Below are 22957 nucleotides of genomic sequence, written 5' to 3' on the forward strand. Positions count from 1 at the left end.
CCTTTGCAGTGGCTAAGCCACCAAACAAGGGGCACATGTCCACCTGACACAGTCCGCGGGGGGCTGTCATCCGCCAGAGCTCCCACGACGGCATCTCCTCGACCCAAAAGGTCGATTCGAGGCTGCCCCTGAGTGTACTGCATAGCCGCTTCCCCTCAGGGCTTTGCTGTCCACGGACAAGCCACAGCACTTCCCACGTGCGGGGAGTCACCGGTGGCCCAGAGCCTGGCCGCCCAGGTTCCTGTCCCAGGCCTCACTGCTCCCGCCTCTCCTGGGTAGGCTGGTGGCTTTGGACTTGTGTGTTCTCACGGTTTCTGCCGGTTTCTCCTCCTTTCTGCCTGGGTTTTGCTTTAACCTCTCTGTTGCAGAGATGCAGAATACTCAGAGAGCCTATTTCTACCAACGCTTTCCCATTCTTCACCTAGAACCAGGTGACGGGCCACCCAGAGTGGCGTCCCTCGTGTGTGGTGCATCCAGGCCTGTGCGACAAACGCTTCTGTTGAGTGTTTCTTACCGTGGGCTCTTCCTGCCGGACTGCGCCCCTGCCCTGGTCTCCCCTGGACTTGCGGGACGCTCCTCCCCCCTGGACCCACTGCAGGCCTCGGGTGGAAAACCGGCCAAATCAGGAGACTTCACGTTGCTATAGATCTTAAAAGGAAAAAAAGTCATTTTTAAAAAACCCGTATCATCTTCCGAGCTCCACTCGGCAGAGGCGCCGTCTTGCTGCGTGAATGGCCGCGGGTGTCTCAGCATGAGGTCTGGACGCTGTGCACGCTGCCTTGTGTGTGCGTGCCTGAGAGCCGAAGTGTCATTCGTGTGTCCATTCGCCAAGCACTCGGCCAGCACCTGCTCCCCGGGGGCTGGTTTTCCAGGGGGCAGGACAGGCGCCCACGAAACAACCAGTTATTATGGGGCGTATTTGATCTTCCTCTGGGCAAGCTGAGCGGCCTCGACAAGCCGAGCCATTCCCAGGAAACCTTTGGTGGCCCTTACAATGGGCCCTGGGCGCAGAAGTCCCAAAATGCCTCCCGTTTTAATTGCTTCACCCAGGTTCATCGTCAGTCCCGGCTTCTGTCTTGAGTTTCTGTCCTTTTTGCTGTCTTCCAATAAATAATCTCGATCTGGCCACAAAGGAATATGAAATGGATTGCCACAGAATTCTTAACTTTTGCACCTAGCGGTGGAAGGCTGCACAGTTACTGCGGGCTCCTGCTTCACACTGACCTCAAACCGCTGGCCACTTTGGGTCTGTTTGTCGTTTTGTTTATGCCTTGGAAGCGGTTCATTTTGTTGCTCTGGGCATGAGTCACGGTGACAAGGGCAACTTCCTCGGAGGTTGGTTTAGATGGCAAAGGTCTGTGAGCTCAGAGACAGAGCACGTTGCAGAGCGCGAGGAGCCCTGCCTCTGGGCCGGCACCGTTGGGAGTGGTCTTCGGAGCCCTCCGCCTCTGACACCAGCCTGCGCAGTTCTAGTCCCTGGCTCAGAGCGCGCGGCCTGGGCGGGTCCCAGATGGGGGGTCCCCAGAGCCCAGTGCACGATGACAGCAGGGTGGCCCCAGTGTGCCCACTCCTGACCACCACCCTGAGCTCTAGGTGAAGGGCAGTGGGAGCTCAGGGTCCTGGTTTGTTTTTTGTTTTTGCATCAGTGGCCACGGGAGTACAGAATTTTGTAAGACAAGTTTTAACCCCTCCTCGGCACCAGGCTGGCGGAATGGCCAGGCTCACTATTCCAAAATACATGATCGGCTTTATTGTGTCTCTGGGGGAACAGAAGCTTCTGAAGTGGGCCGGAGACAGGTGATGTGAACAGGCTGAGGGACTGCTCCCCAGGAGAGAGCAGGCTCAGTGGCTGTGCAGCCCCCCCTGTCCTGCTCCCTGCTCATGAGGTCAAGTGTGTTCAACATTTGTGGATGGTTGTGTGTGGACTCGAAGCAGAAAGGGTCCCGCCATTCTGTGGTCTCACATCTTCTGTCCAGATGTCTGTCTCTGCCTGGCCCTGCTGGGACTGCTGGAAAGTCACGTACTTTTTGCATGGTCTTTGCAGTGGACCGCATCATCGGCCTGGACCAGGTGGCTGGCATGTCGGAGACGGCGCTGCCCGGGGCCTTCAAGACGCGGAAGGGCATGTTCCGCACCGTGGGGCAGCTCTACAAGGAGCAGCTGGCCAAGCTGATGGCCACGCTGAGGAACACCAACCCCAACTTTGTCCGCTGCATCATCCCCAACCACGAGAAGAAGGTGCGGCCACACCTGTGGACGTCCGTCCTTGTCCGTCCCCCCCGGGCAGCAGTGATTCCTCCCCTGCAGCGCGCAGAGCCCCTCAGTGCAGTCCCTCCGCAGCCTGGCTCCCGGCCTCTCCCCGCAGATGCGCTCCATTCGTCGCCCGTGTTCCCGCCTGGTGACGCTGTCTTACAGCCTCTCTAGGACTTGCATCGCGCAGCTGGGCATCGAAGCCTGTGGGCTGCCGGGACTCCCAGGCGTCCACCTTCTTGAATCCGGAGGGGCCTGCCCACCCTTGCTCCACGAATCCCTAGGCCCAGAAGCAAGACCACACACGTCCGCTTTTTTTTTTTTTTAGTCTGGCAAACTGGATCCCCATCTGGTGCTGGACCAGCTGCGCTGCAACGGGGTTCTTGAGGGCATTCGGATCTGCCGCCAGGGCTTCCCCAACCGGGTGGTCTTCCAGGAGTTCCGGCAGAGGTGAGCCAAGGCCTGCAGCCCGCCTCTTCCGGTAGGGACCTGCGATAGGGAAGCCTTTTCCTTGGCCGCCTGGAGCTGAGGGCTGGCCGGCGTTCCTTCTCTGCTCCTCCCCCTACGTGAAAAGGGGTTTCCCTCCTTTTATTTTTATTTATTTATTTATCTTTTAAAAATATTTGTTTTTAGAGAGGAGAAGGGAGGGAGAAAGAGGGAGAAAAACATCAATGTGTGGTTGCCTCTTGTTCGCCCCCTGCTGGTGACCTGGCCCAAAACCCACACATGTCCTAGACTGGGAATCGAACCAGTGTGCCTTTGGTTTGCAGGCTGGCACTCGGTCCACTGAGCCACACCCACCAGCCAGGGCCCCTCCTTTTATATGCTGAATGAAAGTAATCTTGTTCGCTTTCATGCTGAGTGACTCTGGGGCCTGGCAAGTGTTTGTACAGTTAGAGGAGTTAATGAAATTTACCAAGATCAGCTGGAGACTGGGGCATTAAAGGGACTTTGTAGAAACAAGTCACTGAACACTGCAGCTTCTTGTCGTGTGTGCTGAGAGGGACATTAACGACACTCTATTTGCCTAATGGCTGCGTTTAGTGCCAGTTGCTGTCATGACCAGCCCTCTGTCTGGACCATCCTGCTTATTAGCAGCGCCCGGCAGCATCCCTGGAAGAGATCGTGGCTTTCCGGGGTTATGGACATGATATCGGGCAATTAGCAGTGAGGCAGCCCAGCCTGAAGCTCACTCTTGAGTGAGTGAGTCCGGCGCACGTTTCCATTCGCTTTCCGGAAAACACCAAGCCTTCCCTGTGCCGTTCAGCCTAAGAGGAGAGCAGGGCGGGACTGGCCAAATACCCTTTTTTCCGAAGAGACGCGAAAGGCCTTCTTTGTCTGCTGCACTGTCGGGACGGTCCTCTTGCGCGTAGGTTCCAGGCCACGTGGGGTTGGAGCCAGGGGCGAACTGACCCGGCTTCTCTTTTCTTCCCCAGATACGAAATCCTGACGCCCAACTCCATCCCCAAGGGCTTCATGGATGGGAAGCAGGCGTGTGTGCTCATGGTGAGTTGAGCTCCCTGTGGCGGGAAGGACCTTGGGCTGGTGCACGCCTGCGTGGCCCGTGCCTGCCTGTCTTCCTGGAGGGCGCCCCACGGGTCAGATGACACCCGTGCGCTCTTGGCCTTCTGGGGCTCCAGGTCTGGTGCTGCCAGGTTCCCTGAGCGGCAGCCTCCTCGGCCCTCGGCTGGCCGGGGATGGCGCGTGGGGCCAGGGGGCGTGGAGGAGACTGGAGCTGCGGCGTGCAGGGCTCCGCACAGGGTGCTTCCTTCCCTTCGGGGCACGTGCTGTGCTTGCCCACGTCTCCGACAGTCACGTCCAGTGTGCTCGGGAGGGCAGCTTGCAGCCCGGGCGGCGGGCCCAGAGCACTGTGACCAGCCCAGAGCCCCCGAAGTCTACGCTTCTGGCCCTTCCCTCTCTCCCCACTGACCCCTAGGGCAGAGCTTAACAGGTGGTGGAGACTCTGAACTCCACGGAGCGAGTGAGGGCCTTGCGGTGACTGAGCGGCCGGGCTGGGGCTGTGTCCTGCCTGTCAGTTTCCCTGCCTTGTAGGCGTCCTGTTGTTTCCGACGTGTCCAGGGTTAGCAGCTACTGCTTTTGCTTTGCTTTGCACTCTTTCCAAAGAGTTGGGACTGGGGGGGAGGGGGGTTGGCAGTAGCCTGGGGGTGGGGAGTGGGTGGGAGAGAAAAGGGAAGAAAAACTCAACACTTACTGTGTGCAAAGCGCCCCACCGAGGGATAAAACACAGCTGTCTGCTCGCTGATGCTCACCAGCTGATGGGAAGGAAGGCGTGAAGCACGGGGGTGGGGGGGGTGCCTCCAGCTGGTGTCTGGGCCACCCTTCTTGGAGGAGACTTGGTTGGTTGCTGGCAGGTGAGGGGTGTCCCTCCTTAAGACACAGGCAGTTCCCCTTCCCTCCCCTCTCTGCAGGGACGGTGGGAGGAGTCTCCCGAGGCTCCCTGTGCAGGGAGGGGAGGTGCCCACGCTGGCTTTGCCTTCTCCTCCCAGGGCCTCCTCGTGCAGGCCTGCCAGGCCGTTTGTAGTCTCTGGGGCTCTCCAGACCCCAGGCAAGGCTCTGCCGTGTCAGAGCTTGCTCTACACCCCTTCTCTGCCAAGCAGATAGACCCTTGCCAGCGGGCTCCACAAGAGAGCCCCGCTCCCGCTCTGAAGCTGCTGGATAATAACGACAGCCAGCCTGTATTCAGTGTTCGGGACGTGCCGGAGCCTGCGCTCGCACTCTCTGCGTTCCCTCCCTCGGTGAACTCCCTCCCGCAGCTCTGCTGGGAAGGGGGTGTTGTTATTTGCTCTGTTTGTCAACTTTTTACAAGTGAAGCCACTCCCATTTTATGGCTTAGGAAATGTGGGCTCGTGGGGGTTAAGGCCCAGGATCGCCTCTCTGAACCTGGCCCTGGCCCGTTCCGGGGTGCGTGCTGCTCTCAGCGACCACAGCGATGGTGGTGCTCGGTCGGAGGGTGGCATGCTGGGCGCTCGCCGAGCGTGACTGCAGCGTGCGGAGGCGGGAGGTGGAAGGAGGAGAGGGCCTTTCAGTTCCCTTTAGTGCTGAGGTCCTGTGTTCCTCCTCAGGTCTGACTTGTCGCCCTGCCCCATGCTGGGACCCCCTGGCCCCTCTTCCTAGTGTCCCCTTGGGCTCCAGGAGACAGGCTGCCCAGCAGAGCAACAGAGCAGCAGCAGCGCCAGGACTGGCCCTTTGGCACCCCCACCCCTAACCGCACCCCCACCCCCGCCGAAGCAGGCTGTCAGCATTGTTCGCGGGCTCTGGGTTTCCCGCAGTAAATGGCCTGTTCTCCTCCGTTTAGATCAAAGCCTTGGAGCTCGACAGCAACCTCTACCGCATCGGCCAGAGCAAGGTCTTCTTCCGGGCCGGCGTGCTGGCCCACCTGGAGGAGGAGAGGGACCTGAAGATCACCGACGTCATCATCGGGTTCCAGGCCTGCTGTAGGGGCTACCTGGCCAGGAAGTGAGTTCCTGAGACACTGGCCCCGCATTCACGCCCCTCCGAGCTCTCCTGGTGCAGACGGGCATTTTAGGGAGCCGTGGCCTTGGGAGTCCTAGTGCTGGTCAGGTGTCTGCCTGAGGGAGACCCACGTGGCTCTCCCCGACCCCCTGCTTCCTGGGTTTCTGCCTGCTGTTTAAAGTAACCAGGTTGACAGGAGGTGACTGTGCTTGGATCTGTCTGCTCTGAAGGCTCCCGCTCACTGATACTCCTCGCTGTCCCCAGAGTACCCAGAGCCTGGCCGTCCCGAGTGCCCTGAGTTCCCAGGGGAGGAGGCTGCCCTTCAGTTAGGCCAAGCAGCTTCTTTGGGATCAGGGCCTCGCCTGCTGCAGGGCGGTGGGTGAGGCAGCCGCACGTTGGTTTCTTGAGCCCTGTGTCTGTGCTCAGGGGCACGTTGCAGCCTAAGCTCTGAGCGCCGGGAGCCAGAGCCTCTGTTTATCTAGAAGCTGCACTAGCGGATGTCGGTGGGGTGGGAAGCCGAGGTCTGGATCAACTGAATGGGCAGCGGTCATGCTTGGCCTGGATCTGCAGTTACTGCCCAGGGCTCTTCCATCTCGTGAACTCTCCTGCCCCTTAGTGCAGGAGGGTGGTCCTGTGACCTGGGTCCTTGCCACTGTCTGCAAGGTCTCTCGCTCAAAGCCAGCCTCTTTCCCTCCACTTCTGTCCTGAGGTGCCCCCGGCAGGGGCCGTCCCTCCAGAAAAACCTCCAGGACTGAGGTCTGGACTGATAGCTTAGGGGTCTGCCGTCCCCCTGCGAGGTGCTGACCGTGCCCCTCACCCACAGGGCCTTTGCCAAGCGGCAGCAGCAGCTGACGGCCATGAAGGTCCTGCAGAGGAACTGCGCCGCCTACCTCAAGCTGCGCAACTGGCAGTGGTGGCGTCTCTTCACCAAGGTGGGTCCTGGGAGGGCCCTCCCGCACCGCTGCCCGGCCCGTGCTCTGCCAGCTTCCGTCGTGGCAGAGGGGCTGAGTGGGCCTCAGTGTGGGGCTCAATGTGGGACTCGTGTCCCTGGGAGGGACACTTTGCCTCTGCCTCCCCGGGCCTGGCAGCGTGACTCCAGGGTGGTCCTGCCCATGGGGTCTAGGGGCATGTGAGCTGTGGCATTTGTCCGGGTTGGAAGGCCGCAGCCTGCTGTCGGGCCGTGCTAGGGCGGCTCAAACAGCAGCTTCTAGGATGTGAAGGCCCCGCCTGCCACGGCCACGCACGTCTCGGGCCTGCCTTCCCGGGAGCCCACGGACAGTCGGTCAGAAGCTTTGCGCACAGCTAGACGGGCTTTCCCCAGCCCTTAACAAATCCCTTTTAATAAGTCACTTAATCTGTTTCTGCTTATAATAACTAATTCGTAGTAATTGTGAAAAGTTAGGCTTGCAAAATACATAAAGAAGAAAATGAATATTTACCCATAATCTTGTCAATGCCAAGCCAATGTCAACATTCAATAGTTGTTTCAATATTTATTGTTGCTGTCATTTTTTTACTCCCTGTAAGTCTCTCTGCTGTGTAAACCATATATATTCTCACTTAGCTGAGCTATGGCTCGTATAAAGTCTTGTATTTTGCATTTTTCATTTAAAATTCCTTTATGAGCATCATTTTAAAAAAATTTTATTTTTAGAGATGGGGAAGAGAGGGAGAAAGACAGGGAGAGAAATGTCAGTGTGCGAAAGAGGAACATTAATAGGCTGCTTCTCGCACGCCTCCAACCAGGGACCTGACCCGCAGCCCGGGCATGTACCCTGGCCGGGAATTGAACTGGCAGCCTTTCAGTTCTCAGGCCGATGCTCATGCCACTGAGCCATACCAGCCAGGGCGAGCATCGTTTTTAAAAAGGCAGAATAAGTTTCCCTAGAGACATTAACAATTTACCTGGCTACTTTATCAATGATGGGTCTCGATCTAATTTCTTCTGTTTAAAAAAAGATTATTATTTATTTTTTAGAGAAAGTGGAAGGGAGGGAGAAAGAGAGGAAAAGAAACTTCAATGTGTGTGAGAGAAGCACCAATTGGGTGCTTCTCGCACGCCCCCAACTGCAGACCTGGCCCGCACCCCAGACGCGCCCTTGACTCTGTTCACAGGCTGGCGCTCAGCCCGAGGAGCCACACCAGCCAGGGCCTGATCTAGTTTCTGATTTTTCGTTATTATAAACAATGCTGCTGTGCATATCTTCATGCCTACAGAGGGACGGTTTCTCTGAAATGTCAGAAGCCTGTGGCACACAGCGCCAAATTGATTTCCAGAAAGGCTGCACGCATTTGTACCCCGCAGTGGGCCTGGTTACCCGCACCCTCGGGAGCTCACATGTCCACAGGGGAAAAAGCCTCGTCGCTGTCGCCTGGGACAGATGTCTTCAGCTGAGCATGTCCGTCTCCATCTCCTTCCCCAGGTCAAACCGCTGCTGCAGGTGAGCCGCCAGGAAGAGGAGATGATGGCCAAGGAGGAGGAGCTGGTGAAGGTCCGAGAGAAGCAGCTGGCTGCGGAGAACAGGCTGGTGGAAATGGAGACCCTCCAGTCGCAGGTGTGTACAGCTGGTCCCAGTGTAGTACAGCTGGTGCCAGTGCTGCCACCTGCTGGCCATCTATAGACGAGGCATGTTGGAGTTTCAGGAGATACTTTCCCAGAAAAACAGTTAGTTTTTCTGTAGACTTCAGTCAGGGTTATATGATGTAGGGAAGCTGCCTAATGGGATGGAAAATTCTTGAGTGTGGGGCTCGAGGCCCAGCTCCAGCGCCTAACTTCTCTGAGCCTGTTTCCTGGGGATGTTGGTGTACAGCTCATGGCACAGTGGTAAAGCATAAAGGACATGGTATATGGAGCATGCCTGGGAGCGTAGGCACTCCCCAGATGAAACTCCTTGGTCAGCATGGTCCTCCCTCCGGGAGCCTGAGCTAGGGAAGACCTGGCCTGGAGTGGTCCGAGGAGGCTGCAAGGAACTTGCATTGTGCGCCTGTTGTTTGCAGCTCATGGCAGAGAAGTTGCAGCTGCAGGAGCAGCTCCAGGCGGAAACAGAACTGTGTGCTGAGGCTGAGGAGCTCCGGGCCCGCCTGACGGCCAAGAAGCAGGAGCTGGAGGAGATTTGCCACGACCTTGAGGCCAGGGTGGAGGAGGAGGAGGAGCGCTGTCAGCACCTGCAGACGGAGAAGAAGAAAATGCAGCAAAACATCCAGGTAACCCAGCTTCTTGCCCCCTGGAGGAAAGGGGCGGGGCTGGACACCAGGCTCAGGGAGGAGGGGACAGGGTGCAGCGAGGAGCGGGGACACAGGGACTGGAGAGAACACAGAAATGGAGGTGCCAGGGTGGGCCAGCTCCTCCCCATTTTGTCCACTTGGGGCAGCCTTTGAGAGGTTTTGTCTGTGGGGCGGTGGTTTCTCACACGCGTGTCTCAGCTCTCCGTGTGCACTGCCCAGCTGAGCATGGAAGTCAGGTTCGGTCCCCTCCCCTGGTCCTGTCCCGGCTGGCCTGAGGAGCGGAGGGCCACCAGCTCTGCTCTTGGCCCACGTTGTCACTGGCGGGAAGCGTGCTCTGTAGGAAGCACCTCAGAACAAGCGACCTCGTGATCGGACCTGGGTTCTTGTCCCTGTACCCCAGTTTTAAATATGTGACCCCACAGGTCGGGGTTGGGCCACATCTCAGCCCCACCGCTGGGCTTGGCGTGGCCTGCAGTCCTCACCGCCCCTTCGGCTTTGTGACAGGAACTGGAGGAGCAGCTGGAGGAGGAGGAGAGCGCCCGCCAGAAGCTGCAGCTGGAGAAGGTGACCACCGAGGCCAAGCTGAAGAAGCTGGAGGAAGACCAGATCATCTTGGAAGATCAGAACTGCAAGCTGGCCAAGGTGAGTCCCTCGGCGGGCGGGGACGTGGGCTGTGGGAGCGAGCCAGGCCCTGCGCCCGGCCTCACGTCCCGCCTCTGCTGCCTGAGGTGCTGTGGCTGCTGCTCTGTAGCAGGTTCTCCTTCCTGGGTGTCCCTGGGCCTCTGGGTGCCAGGGTCGTTTGAAGGGATGGCTCTCGTACCTGAGTGGGGCCCAAGGGAAGGGCCTGACCTATCTTAGTGGAGCTCTTCGTAAGCTCTTGAGACCCGAGACTTGGCAGAGCTGAACCATCTGCGTGGCATTGCGTGTGGGTCCCCAGTGGTGCTGCGGGCACCTTGGGGGTGAGGTGTGGGTCCTTCTCTCTCCTTCAGCCTTCCCCAAGGGGTGGCTGTTTCTTTTGAGAACCAAGTTGGGTCTCTGTCAGCTAGACGGCAGATAGAAGCTGAGGGGTGTGTTGGAGGAGAAGAAAGGACTCGGTCAGAATGCCGCCCCGACGCCGAGGGCAGGCTGCGGGGTTGGGGTGGCGGGGTGGCTGCCCGGAGCCCTGTGACTCAGGCAGCGGGATGCTCACGCTGAGTGACAGTGTGCACTGACTTCAGTGGCTGTGCTGTCCTGGGGAGGGCCTGCTAGGTTAGGACTGCAGCGGGGGCCACACGGCACAGGCAGTGAGGACTCTGTGGGCTCGAGGGGGCAGGAGGCCACAGCCCCCCAGCGGACAGGCACGGGGCCTGGAGAAGACGGTGCCTGAGTTCCCTCCCCGACACTCGCTGCCCCCGGAAGCCTTCCTTACCTGGGCCCAAAGGGATCAAACAGGCCCCGGAAGGGCTTCAGGACCCACATTTGTAGGTCAAGGAAGCTTACCTGCTCTTCAAGGGGAGTTAGTGACCTTACAGAGTGACCCCTTTGATCCAGGAAGTCCCCGTGAACCAGTTATTTAAGTCCTTGTCCCTCCACTCAGTGGTGGGTTTCTGGACGAGCCGTACTTTGAAGAGAGCTGAAGTGTCTGTGCTCAGCTAACGCTGAGCCCCGACCCGGCCTCACACCCCCACCCCTACCCCCTCCCCACCCCCCAGGAGAAGAAGCTGTTGGAAGACAGGATAGCTGAGTTCACCACCAACCTCACGGAAGAGGAGGAGAAATCGAAGAGCCTGGCCAAGCTCAAGAACAAACACGAGGCCATGATCACTGACCTGGAGGGTAAGAGGGTGATGGGCAGGAGCTGACTTCGGGAGCCCGAGGCGCACACCTTCCAGGGTCATCGCCGCCGGGAGTGGTAGCACCAGGCGGGAGTCATGCTCGCTTCCACACGCGCGAGGCTCAGGGTCCACAGCAGCCGGTTGCTGCCTCAAAACCTGGGATTCAGCACCCAGTCCCTGTAGGACCCTGGGCACCAGGCACCGGCGCTGTGTGGCTGGGGGGGAGGTTCCCAAGTGAGGAACACCCGGAGTAAAGCCCTCGTGATTCTCCGTTGCTGCCCACCATGCGTTTTACAAGCTTTTGAGACCGGGTTGGCCCCCTGGCTCTGCCGCTTACTAGCTGTGTCACCTTGTACCTGGCACTTCATCTCCGTGAGCTTCAGTTTCTCTTAACCTCTAAGGCACCACAGTGGAAGGGCATTCGTGAGAGCCAAACTGTCTCATGCTTGTGGACATGCCGTGTGCTCTGCTAAGTGCTAGACTGATATTTCAGGGCCATTGCTTGTCTTGGGGCAGGGTGACAGGTCCTGTCTTCATCTCCCTGTGCCCTGGGGATCTGTGGTGAGGAGGATGGGTTGGCAGTGCAGATCTGTGGTCGTCTGTGGACCCCTTGTCCCCTGCCCCTTGAGAGGAGTGGACACAGGGGTAGGGGGAATCCCGGAGCTCTGAGCTTGTGCCAGAAACCACTGTGTCCTCTGCGGAGATGTGGGCAGCCTGCTGTGTCCTGGGCAGCGGGTGGAGTAGGGGAGACACGGGACCTGGCAGCTGCTGGTGATGCTCTTTCCCTTCACCCAGGAGTTGGTGCGAGAGTCTGCATTTTGACTCTCCAAACCTTACGTAGATCTTCTGATAAGGATGCAGGGTTTATGTAAGAGTTAAAAACAAAGACGGCCCAGCCTATGGCCGCTGGCGGCTCTATCGGCTTCTCCCCGTCCTTCCCTCTCAGAGCGCCTCCGAAGAGAGGAGAAGCAGCGCCAGGAGCTGGAGAAGACCCGCCGGAAGCTGGAGGGAGACTCCACAGACCTCAACGACCAGATCGCCGAGCTCCAGGCCCAGATCGCCGAGCTCAAGATGCAGCTGGCCAAGAAAGAGGAGGAGCTTCAGGCCGCCCTGGCCAGGTGAGAGCCGGAGCATCAGCTGGTGGCCAGGTGGCCTGAGCCAGCGCTTCCTGCCGGCGCCCTGCTGTGGTTCTTGGCGCCGCCTGTCAGCGGGCGGGGAGCATGCGCCCTGCTGTTGTGGTCGTGGAGGCCATTGCGCAGCGAAACCTTCTCTGTTTACGAAAGGCACGTTTCCCGCCACTCGTCTGTTTGTTTGTGATCCTCAAGCAGGCATGTAGCTGCCCACAGTCCTTTCACTTCTTTATCTTCTTATTATTTACCGGCTACAGGCATTTTTTCCCCTCTTCAATAGGCTGTTTCTGAGAGCGGTTTTAGGTTCACAGCAAGGCTGTGAGGCAGCAGTGTGGAGGATGTTGGTGGGTCTCCTCTGCCCCCCACACAGCCTCCTCCAGCCGTCCGCCCGGCACCGGCGGGGTGGGGGGTGCATTTGTTGCAGTTGGTGCACCTGCATCGATGCAACACCACCACCCCAAATCTGTGGCATATTTGTGTTTTTATTCTGTTGCAGTCTTGATGAACTGTAACATTTTATTTCCTTTTCCTTCACTTATTTCACATAGAACTTCTTATTATGTTTTAATTACTGACTTCTGATTTGGAAAATGAAATGGTTTCTGTAGGAGGCTTTGCAGTCCTCACGGTGGTGCTGCCCGTGGCTCTTCCGCGTGGTAGGCCTCCGATGCTCCTTCTGCCGAGCGCCGTCCCCAAGGGACGTGACTCCGCCTGCCAGGAGTGGCTTCGGCTGCCTCTTCCTAACTCCTTTCCCGCACACTCGACCCCGCCCCTTAAAGGTAGAAATGGCCGCGTCCTGAGGTTTGTTTCTTTGGCAGAGTGGAGGAAGAAGCCACCCAGAAGAACATGGCCCTGAAGAAGATCCGCGAGCTGGAGTCTCAGATCTCTGAACTGCAGGAAGACCTGGAGTCCGAGCGAGCCTCTCGGAACAAGGCTGAGAAGCAGAAGCGGGACCTCGGGGAAGAGCTGGAGGCTCTGAAGACCGAGCTGGAGGACACCCTGGACTCCACGGCTGCCCAGCAGGAGCTCAGGTGTGCCAGGGGGCCGGCTGGCCGCGGCCCGGACGGGGAAGAGGAGGCCCTGGCCTCGGGTGGTGGATCCTAGGCCTCTGACCCGCACAGCAGCCTTATGGCCGCGTTCCGACCGGAGAGCGGGGGAGCCGCGGCTCCGCAGCACCTTCTCTCTGCTGAGAAGGCCTAGTCAGGAGCCCGGCTTGAAGTCTGGGGGAAACAGGGTGGGCTGGAAGGTTGCGAGGGCACAGAAGCCTCTACAGTGTCTCTGAGGGTGGGCCGCTGAGGAGGGGGCCCTGGCAGAGAAGCAGCCTGAGGGGGCCGGTGCACCTCGCCGGCCTCCCTGCAGTGGGGGAAGAGCCCCAGGGGCAGCATCGCTCCAGGGTCCCTGGCCTCCATTCTGAGGGCATTTCTCCCCAGGTCCAAACGTGAGCAGGAAGTGAATATCCTAAAGAAGACCCTCGAGGAAGAGGCCAAGACGCACGAGGCCCAGATCCAGGAGATGAGGCAGAAGCACTCCCAGGCCGTGGAGGAGCTGGCCGAGCAGCTGGAGCAGACGAAACGGGTGTGTGGCCTTCCCCCGGGGACCTGCTCTGGCACTTGGGCGGCAGGGGGGCAGTCTTGTTCCTTGCAAGGGGAGCCCTCCTGGAGACGAGCTGCTGCTCCAGGCCAGGCCTGTAGGACAGAGCAGCTCCAGAGCCATACTGCCTGGGTCGGAGGCCAGCTCCAGCCCTTAGTGGCTGAGTACTTGGACAGATGGCACCCCTGCACGTCAGCTTCCCCGTCCGTAAAGGAGGCTACCGGTAGGTCTGTCTCCCGCACGCATGTGCGCTGAGCTGGCGCTGATGACGTGTGAAGCACTTGGGTAGCGTGGGCTCAGTAAGTTGTCCATCCCCGTCATCCTTACTGTTTCATCAGACAACTGGCCAGACCAGAGCGCCTCCAGGAACTGGGGTTCCCCTGAAACTGAGTTTCCCAGGGCCTTAGGGTCCCTTTTCTGAAACCTGGGTCCTTTCCAGAACACCACCAGAGGTGGTCAGCTGGAGTCTTCTCGGGGGAACCCTGCAGATGTCAGGCCCAGCAGGATTCTCTGCCTGGCAGCCGATGGCCCGGCGGTTCCTTCCCAGGACACGTCCTGCCTCGTTCGGCTCCCAGCTCGCAGACACTCTCAGTGGCAGCTCAAGAGGCCCAAGGCTGTTCCATGTGGCAGCCTATAAAATGTTTCACAAACAGTCCCTTTTCATCTGTCTCCCTTCAATTTCCACCGGGTTCTGTGGAGGTTGAAACCTGTCTTTGTTCTTTAGCTGTTTTTACCCAGCGTTCTTTGCATTTGCGGCTTACCTTTGAACTTGCCTGTGACCCCGTGGCCCACTTGGTGCAGACTACAATGGGATTGTCGTGTTGGTTCTATAAACTCCACTTTATTTTTGGGAATAATATTACATTATTACTCTGAGTATCAAATTTCAAAGGGCTTCACTGGGTGTCTAACTATGAAAATTATAATTTCCCTTGTTTTATAGGGTCCTAACCAAAATCATAATATCTGCAGTTACAACACCTTATACTGGAATGTTCCCTCTACCCATGAGGGGGCTGGGTGGGCCTTGTTTTAAAGATGGGAAAGCGGAGGCCTTCAGAGAGGGGGACACATGCTGGGTGTCATCTTCCAGTTGAGTGAGGACAGGCCAGATGTGGGACTTCTGAGACCAGGACACTTGCTAGCAGGCCACCTCCCAAACTCATCCAACATTCCTTTAGCCGCAGAGCCAGCCGTGTCTGAATCCGAACGCTGCGGTCCTTCCTGGGACACTGGCAAGAGCAGCTTCATGGCAGGGCCCAGATGCCCCTGTTCACTCCTTTCCTTCCTCCCCCGCCAGGTGAAAGCCAACCTGGAGAAGGCCAAGCAGACCTTGGAGAATGAGCGAGGGGAGCTGGCCAATGAGGTGAAGGTCCTGCTGCAGGGCAAAGGGGACTCAGAGCACAAGCGGAAGAAAGTGGAGGCCCAGCTGCAGGAGCTGCAGGTGAAGTTCAACGAGGGAGAGCGAGTGCGCACGGAGCTGGCTGACAAGGTCACCAAGCTGCAGGTGAGGCCTCTGCTGGGACCCGGGCCTGGGTGGTGGACCCTTCAGGGACTCCTCGGTCTCGGCCCAGTTCTCTGGGACTCCTTCTCTTTGTCATGCTTCACATGGGCTCCTCAGCAAGACTTCTGGGTTCAGCCTGGGACTCAGGACCAGGTTACCCTACAGGCACCCAGGTGGGGCCAGAGTGGTCACGGTTGAGCTCCTGGGCCTCTGTCTCCTCCGTCCCTGTGCAGGTTGAGCTGGACAACGTGACGGGTCTGCTGAGCCAATCTGACAGCAAGTCCAGCAAGCTCACCAAGGACTTCTCCACTCTGGAGTCGCAGCTGCAGGACACACAGGTAAGGGTGACAGCAGGATTCTACAGCTGGACCATTTCCTGCGAGGACGCAGTTCCCACATGGCATCTCCTGCCAGGTCTCTGGGTGTCCTGTCCCAGTGCTACTCAGATTACACATGCTCCCCTCCATCCACGGGGTGTCTGGGTGCTCCCGGCTCCCCACCAGGTCTTTATAAGCTGTTCCCTGGGTCAGAGGAACCAGCTACTCCCTCACGCCATGGGAGTGGGTTCCTTGAAGCTCTGGCACTGCACCTCCTGAGCCTTGCACCCCTCTCGCCCTCGGAGTAGGAGCTGCTGCAAGAAGAGAACCGGCAGAAGCTGGGCCTGAGCACCAAGCTGAAGCAGGTGGAAGATGAGAAGAATTCCCTGAAGGAGCAGCTGGAGGAGGAGGAGGAGGCCAAGCACAACCTGGAGAAGCAGATTGCCACCCTGCACGCCCAGGTTTGGTGCTAGATCACCTGCAAGACTCCCAGGCTACCGGGAGGCTCAGGGACACTGGTTGGATTCTGCAGGATGGGTCCGCCCTGGTTGGCCTGAGCGGGGCATCATTCCTCTCCAGGGAGTTCCCGTCCTCTCCAGCCCAGGGCTCCTAGCCCTGGGTCCCCCGGGTGGAATTCCAGGATCCATGAACTTGGGAGACCAGACTAAACAGCCTTCATTTTACCAGTCTCCAGATGACACTTAGCATTTGCTTCCTGATGAGTGTAGACCACAAGTCACGGCAGTCCCAGTGCCTGTTCTAGTCACTAGGAACCGACAGTCACCATGTGCAGACACAGCAGGGCTTCAGGGGTGTCACTGTGCTCCCCGCACTTCAGGGGGCTGCTCTCCGTGGTGCTCATGGAGAGGCATGTGGGTCACTCACCAATTCAGCGTAACTTCTGACAGCCGCCTTTGTCCGCATTGACTTCCTCATCATCCTGCATATTTTCTGTCAAATCGGGGTGAGGAGGAGGAGTCCCAGTCTGCTCTGTGCTGCCACAGGGTCCAGAGCCTAAAGTGGACCAAGAGCCCCCATTCTAGATCCCGTCCTGGGAGGTTGTGCGCCAGGCCAGATGTGCCCTATGCACAGGACGGCCACGGTCCGCTCCATGGTCTGGGTAGGAGCAGCCAGGATGTGCTGTGGGTGGCAGTTTTCTGTCCACGAGCAAAGAGGAGAGGCCTCAGGGCAGGTGCCCGGGGTCCTGGTGCCCCCAGCAGACATATTCCCCAGAGGGCACCAGCCCTGCTGTGGGAGCGCAGTGCGTGGAGGATGCTCTTGCCTGGGCGTTGGTCCTTCTAAACCAGCAGCCCGGAAAGGGTCTCAGCGGAGAGGCCCTCCAGAGCTGACCTGCCCTCAGCTCCATGGAGTGCATAGACTCCCGCAGCACAAAGTGCATCTCTCTAGCCTGGTGGAAGGGGGAAGCCCCACACCTGGGCTGGCTCCCTGGTCTGTGTTCCTGAGGAGCAGCCCAGCTCCCAGCTGCCTCAGGCACAGGTTGTTCCCTGAGCAGGTGCCATCCTGGGTGTCTCTTCCTTCCTTGCTCCTGGCCAGGTGAGCGACATGAAGAAGAAGATGGAAGATGGCGTGGGGTGTCTCGAGACTGTGGAGGAAGCCAAGAGGAAGCTCCAGAAGGACCTGGAGGGGCTGAGCCAGCGCTATGAGGAGAAGGTGGCCGCCTACGACAAGCTGGAGAAGACCAAGACACGGCTGCAGCAGGAGCTGGATGACCTGCTCGTGGACCTGGACCACCAGCGGCAGAGCGTCTCCAACCTGGAGAAGAAGCAGAAGAAGTTTGACCAGGTGTGTGCCACCCAAAAGCTCCTCATTTCCTATCTTCCTCTAGCACCATGGCCTCAGGTCAAGGCCACTGACTGGGAGTGGGCCCTGGGATTCCATCACTACCTGCAGGTGCTGGGAGGTCCCACTGGGTGTCCGGCTTGTTGAGGGGCCTGGCAGGGACATGCTCAGAATGGGCCATCTGCACACCTCAGGTTTAGGACAAAGTGTTCAGCTTTCTGCTTCTTACAATTTTCACATTCTTTTATAATGATCCAATTTTAAGTACTTTGAATTTTGGTTCATGTGTCCACACCTCCTCCTCACTCTAAAGGATCAGAGGCAGCTTACAGTCACGCCGACGCGGCGAGACTTGGGGTCCAGGCTCTCGCCACCTGGTGCCCATCAGTTTGGATGGAGGTGTCTCAGGGTCGGCCCTGCTGCCTCCTCTCCTGTCGTCTCTGGTCATTGTCGTGTGGTCAGGGCAGAGTCACGTCGTTACTACGCAGACTTGACCCCTAAAGTCTAAAGCATTTAGTTCCTGGTCCTTTTAAGAAATAGTCTGTGCGAGGGGCATGGGAAGGTTGGAATACTAGATCAAAGGACAGCCCACGCACAACGTGGACCAAGGGATTTAAACTCACGTACTTGGAGGCGGCCACACTTGGGCTTCAGGCTTCTAAGCAGCCACAGCCACAGGCGTTAAGGTAAACGCCGTCCATTCATTCAGGAGAAATTCCAAAGCCTTTCCGCATTGGGTACGTGCAATGTTTCCTGTGGGTTCTCGTGGGAGGGGTGCTCTGTGACATAAAGAACCCTTATTAAGTGATAACAAGGACAGACCTTCACTAAGGTGGCAGGGGTGATCTCTACCCTTGTCCGGTTACAGGGACATAATGAGCAGTGCATGTCACCCTGGGGACAGTGGGGTTCCTCTGACAGCCGCCTGGTGCTTGCTCTTCCTGGTCCCCACTGCTCAGACCCGGCACCCGGCCCTTCATTCCTCAAGTAGCTGGGTCAGGATGGTCGGCCTGTGTGAGGTCAGCAGGCTTGGAGCTCCTTGTACGAGTTTGTTGCCCAAGACTCATGGCCCCCCTGTCTCTTCCAGCTCCTGGCCGAGGAGAAGACCATCTCAGCCAAGTATGCGGAGGAGCGGGACCGGGCTGAGGCAGAAGCCCGTGAGAAGGAGACCAAGGCGCTGTCACTGGCCCGGGCCCTGGAGGAGGCCATGGAGCAGAAGGCAGAGCTGGAGCGGCTCAACAAGCAGTTCCGCACGGAGATGGAGGACCTCATGAGCTCCAAGGACGACGTGGGCAAGAGTGTGAGTCCCAGGAGGGGCCAAGGGGGTAGTGCAGAGGATGACCCAGTGAGCGGACACTGAAGCAGGGATCTCGGGGGCCTCTTGTCCCTCTGCTCATGACTCTGTTTCCTTCGGGTGGCAGGTCCATGAGCTGGAGAAGTCGAAGCGGGCCCTGGAGCAGCAAGTCGAAGAGATGAAGACCCAGCTCGAGGAGCTGGAGGATGAGCTTCAGGCCACCGAGGATGCCAAGCTTCGGCTGGAAGTGAACCTGCAGGCCATGAGAGCCCAGTTCGAGCGGGACCTGCAGGGCCGGGATGAGCAGAGTGAGGAGAAGAAGAAGCAGCTGGTCAGACAGGTGTGTATGTCCCTCCCGCTTCCCCTGGACAGGGACATGCCCCCCAGCCTGCCCCCCATGTTTTGGGCAGGCTTCTTTTCTGTCCTACCACCTGATTGTCCAGGGCTCTTGGACCATTTCTCTGTCCTCAGGAAGGGTAGCCGAGTCAGTGGCTGTATCAGGGTTTTCTGCTCAGTCCTCCAATTGGCCACTGGAGGCTGCATGGATCCCAGAACTGGCCGAAGCCACCTGGACTCAGAGCTGCAGATGGGGGTGTGTGTGGGTCCGGCCTCTGGAGCTCTGGTGTCTCCCCAGGTGCGGGAGATGGAGGCAGAGCTGGAGGATGAGAGGAAGCAGCGCTCTATGGCCATGGCCGCTCGGAAGAAGCTGGAGATGGACCTGAAGGACCTGGAGGCCCAGATCGACACTGCCAACAAGAACCGCGACGAAGCCATCAAACAGCTACGGAAGCTGCAGGTGAGGTCAGGCTGGACCAAACCAGAGCTGGCCAGACTCGGTGGCCCGGGGCTCAGTGTGGGGCTGGGACACTAGTGGGTGTCCAGTGAATGCTGGGAAGTGCTGCTGTCCCCCAGCCCAGGGAAGGCCTTGGTGCCCTTAGCCTGTCTCACAGATGGAGACTCAGGCCCAGAGGCTGAAGAGAAAACAGCCTGAGAGCAAACCTGCAGGACGGCCTGCGCCTTGAGTGTGCGAGAGCAGAGTGTGTACACCTGGTCCTGCAGTGGGGTCAGGGGAGGGGGTCAGTTAGTGGCATCTGTTGAGAAGAAACCTGCTGTGGCCCCGGGTGACGCCCTGCAGCCTGATGGGTGATGATGGAAGGTTGGGGCTGAAGGTTCAGAGGAGCAGCCGGAGCAGGGACACACCACGACATTTTTACTGGACCCCCAGTTAAGAAACAACAAATTTAAAAGAGTTCTGAGATGCCCTGTCACACCCAGCCCCCTGGCAGCAACCAGAACACATTTAAACGTCCGTGGCTGGTGAGGGCACAGGGCACAGATGCCTGCAGGCTGCTGGCATTCTCTTCCTGGCTCCTGGGTGATGCTACCAAGAGTCGTAACCTTTGACATGGGGAGTGTCAATTTGGGATTTTCTGCCCAAGAAGAAAAAAAGCTGCTTCACAAAATCTTTGGAATGAAAGCAACAGCATGAGACAGAAAAAGGAAGGACTCTCGCCCTCCCTGTGGTCGGGAGGACCTGGCAGGGGAGCAGGCCAACACTGGGGAAGGAGCAGCAGCTCGGGGTCCCCGTGCCCAGGGGCTGCAGGGAGTGGAAGCCACGCAACTGGGGCCAATACGTGCGCCGAGACCCCCACGCCCAGAGTGAGCTGGTGGATGCTAATGGCCACGAAGTGCACAAATGGTGGGGGGCAAAGGGATGTTTTGCCTTAGCTACTAGTTCACCCTTTTTAATGGTCGTGTCAGGGTGAAAAGCAGCCAGAAGGTCCTGCTCCATGTTGTGCCTGGACGGGGTGGAAGGGCAGATGGTGGGGCAGGGGCTGGATGGTGGCCACTGGGATGGGGGTGTCAAGCATCTTCTCCCCACCCCCAGGCCCAGATGAAGGACTACATGCGTGAGCTGGACGACACACGTGCGTCCCGCGAGGAGATCCTGGCGCAGGCCAAGGAGAACGAGAAGAAGCTGAAGAGCATGGAGGCCGAGATGATTCAGCTGCAGGAGGTGGTCTGGGGCCAAAGTGTGGGAGACCTGGGGTTGCTGCCCTGTGGTGGGAGGGTCGGCTTGGGGCCTCCCCTGGGCCAGTGTTGGGTGGGGATGGAAACACAGTACTGGAGTTTCAGGGAGGAGTGGGGGTGGCTCTGTGTGACAGAAGTCCCTGCAGGGCTCCACTAAGTAGCAGGCCTCCCTGGAGGGGAAGGAGACTGTGTGATCACCACCTCCTGCTGTGAAATGGGGCCTGGAGAGGAGGGGTCCCTCCCAGACTCCTGTGCCCTGAGTGCCCCCTTGCCTGTCACACAGGAGGCACATATGGAAGCATTCTGCTTCTCGCTGGTCCCCACATCCAGTCCTGCCCTTTTCTGCCCTTGCCATATTGGCTGTGCTCTCCTTTGGTGACATTTGTGTCTTTGTCCATGGGGGCTTGCCCTGGGGGTGAGGCCCCTTTCCTTCCCTTGGGTGTCAGGGTCCTCAGTCCCAGGTCCTAGCACACATCTCTTTCTGGTCACTCCCAGTGCCTGGTCTGCCCGGGGTGGAGAGGGTCCAGCATGCCCCATTGGGCCAGGATGGTTTCTGACTTATCTCTACATCCCTGGCACCAGGCCTGGTTCCTAGCATTCAGATGAGTGGGCTTTGTAAACATGTGGGGCCCCAGCTCTGACCTCAGAGGGAGGAGTCAGCCCTGTGAGCCAGGGGGGCTCCTTTGAAAGGACTTCATTCATGGAGGAGGCAGGCCCAGGAAGGCATGGAGGAGAGGGCCAGGGCTTGGGGAGGATGGCAGTGCAGAGGGCCTGGCATGGAAGAGGTGGCCTTTCAGGGTGTGGGCTGCCCAGCAGGTCACACTCTGGGTTCTCATGGCAGGAACTGGCAGCTGCCGAGCGTGCCAAGCGTCAGGCCCAGCAGGAGCGGGATGAGCTGGCTGATGAGATTGCCAACAGCAGGGGAAAGGGTGAGCAGAGGCGGGTGTTGTGGGGGAAAGGTCCTCTGGGATGGGCCTCTGCTCACTCCTCTGGTGTCCCCCAGGGCCCTGGCATTGGAGGAGAAGAGGCGCCTGGAGGCCCGCATCGCCCAGCTGGAGGAGGAGCTGGAGGAGGAGCAGGGCAACACGGAGCTGGTGAACGACAGGCTGAAGAAGGCCAACCTGCAGGTGGGCGGGGCGGGGGTCTCCCGGGCTCTCCCTCTGCACCCGGCTCAGGGCCACAGATTTTGAACACCACCTGGGCAAAGTCAGCAGCTTCTGGATTGCTTAGGGGAGGAGGTCGTAGCTGCTGTTAGGTTTTGGGGTCCCACTATTATCACGAGCTCTGCAGGACCTAGCTGTCCCATCTGTCTCCAGCAGGATCTTCAGCTTTCCTCAAGGTCATTGGCCCTTCTTCCCACAGATTGACCAGATCAACACTGACCTGAACCTGGAGCGCAGCCACGCTCAGAAGAACGAGAACGCCAGGCAGCAGCTGGAGCGCCAGAACAAGGAGCTCAAGGTCAAGCTGCAGGAGATGGAGGGCACTGTCAAGTCCAAGTACAAGGCCTCCATCACTGCCCTGGAGGCCAAGATCGCACAACTGGAAGAGCAGCTGGACAACGAGACCAAGTAGGTATCCCTGTCCTGTGGCCTGGAGCAGTGTCCAAGCCCATCTGCAGTCCTATCCCTGAGTCCAGTCAGGAAGCAGCTCTCTGTCCCCGAGTCCCAGGGGCTGTTCCCCCTCCTGACGGGGCCGTCCTCTGATTTGCTGGGTCCTTTGGAGTTGGAGTAGCTGCTCATGGCCAAGCAGTGGGTTTTGGGGACCCTCTCTGAGAGGTAGGGGGCTCCCAGCCCCCTGAGGGAAAGCTGTGCTGAGCAAGACAGAGACTTGTTTGTAGGTAACAGAGGCCACACAGGAGCCCAGTCTCACTGTCCCTTTTTCCTAACTGCACATATGCTGTGAGGTGTCACTTCCCTTCCCAGAGCCCCAGCTTCCCCATCTGAGAAATGGGGCCGATTACCCTTCTTCTGGGAGAAGCAAGCTGATAGTGGGTGTTCAGTCAGGAGGGGAGGCCTTGGCATCAAGGCCTCCCCAGAGGGCAAATCCCAGTGAGGCCCCAGGATGGGTGGTCCAGCTTGTGGTTTGTGGGCAGACCCTCTGAAGGACAGTGCCCCTCTGAGCCACTCTGTACCTGGCAGGGAGCGCCAGGCGGCGTGCAAGCAGGTGCGTCGGGCTGAGAAGAAGCTGAAGGACGTGTTGCTGCAGGTGGATGACGAGCGCAGGAATGCAGAGCAGTTCAAGGACCAGGTGTGCTTGTGGGCAGAGCAGTGGGGCCCTGGGCTGGCGGGGCTGGGCGGGCCCCACTCTCCAGGAGTCCCTAACCTGGGCCACTGCTCTCCACAGGCTGACAAGGCATCCACCCGCCTGAAGCAGTTAAAGCGGCAGCTGGAGGAGGCTGAGGAGGAGGCCCAGAGGGCCAATGCCTCCCGCAGGAAGCTGCAGCGCGAGCTGGAGGACGCCACCGAGACCGCCGACGCCATGAACCGTGAGGTCAGCTCCCTGAAGAACAAGCTCAGGTGAGCCTG

At 58.8% G+C, this 22957-nt stretch overlaps 1 protein-coding gene across 2 annotated transcripts in view; it reads left to right on the top strand.

Moving 5' to 3' along the window:
• Window positions 1-22957, top strand: part of MYH9 (myosin heavy chain 9) — an 89020-nt gene that overhangs the window by 63645 nt on the left and 2418 nt on the right. Inside the window, exons 16-40 of one of the 2 annotated variants that reach the window (XM_045834833.1) lie at window positions 2045-2238; window positions 2579-2700; window positions 3687-3756; window positions 5567-5727; window positions 6548-6656; window positions 8148-8279; window positions 8722-8928; window positions 9454-9591; window positions 10641-10764; window positions 11710-11881; window positions 12712-12924; window positions 13324-13468; window positions 14784-14990; window positions 15221-15325; window positions 15613-15765; window positions 16859-17107; window positions 18192-18404; window positions 18526-18738; window positions 19033-19194; window positions 20287-20415; window positions 21271-21374; window positions 21433-21556; window positions 21792-22000; window positions 22571-22679; window positions 22776-22948. In XM_045834833.1, the coding sequence (XP_045690789.1) occupies window positions 2045-2238; window positions 2579-2700; window positions 3687-3756; window positions 5567-5727; window positions 6548-6656; window positions 8148-8279; window positions 8722-8928; window positions 9454-9591; window positions 10641-10764; window positions 11710-11881; window positions 12712-12924; window positions 13324-13468; window positions 14784-14990; window positions 15221-15325; window positions 15613-15765; window positions 16859-17107; window positions 18192-18404; window positions 18526-18738; window positions 19033-19194; window positions 20287-20415; window positions 21271-21374; window positions 21433-21556; window positions 21792-22000; window positions 22571-22679; window positions 22776-22948 (3937 nt within the window). Of the gene's footprint in view, window positions 1-2044; window positions 2239-2578; window positions 2701-3686; window positions 3757-5566; window positions 5728-6547; window positions 6657-8147; window positions 8280-8721; window positions 8929-9453; window positions 9592-10640; window positions 10765-11709; window positions 11882-12711; window positions 12925-13323; window positions 13469-14783; window positions 14991-15220; window positions 15326-15612; window positions 15766-16858; window positions 17108-18191; window positions 18405-18525; window positions 18739-19032; window positions 19195-20286; window positions 20416-21270; window positions 21375-21432; window positions 21557-21791; window positions 22001-22570; window positions 22680-22775; window positions 22949-22957 lie in introns of those variants that run through there. The other variant, XM_045834832.1, reaches the window with a different exon arrangement.

The sequence above is a fragment of the Phyllostomus hastatus genome, unplaced genomic scaffold (assembly GCF_019186645.2).
Source record: "Phyllostomus hastatus isolate PE091 unplaced genomic scaffold, TTU_PhHast_1.1 phas_contig_198, whole genome shotgun sequence".
Lineage (NCBI taxonomy): Eukaryota > Metazoa > Chordata > Mammalia > Chiroptera > Phyllostomidae > Phyllostomus > Phyllostomus hastatus.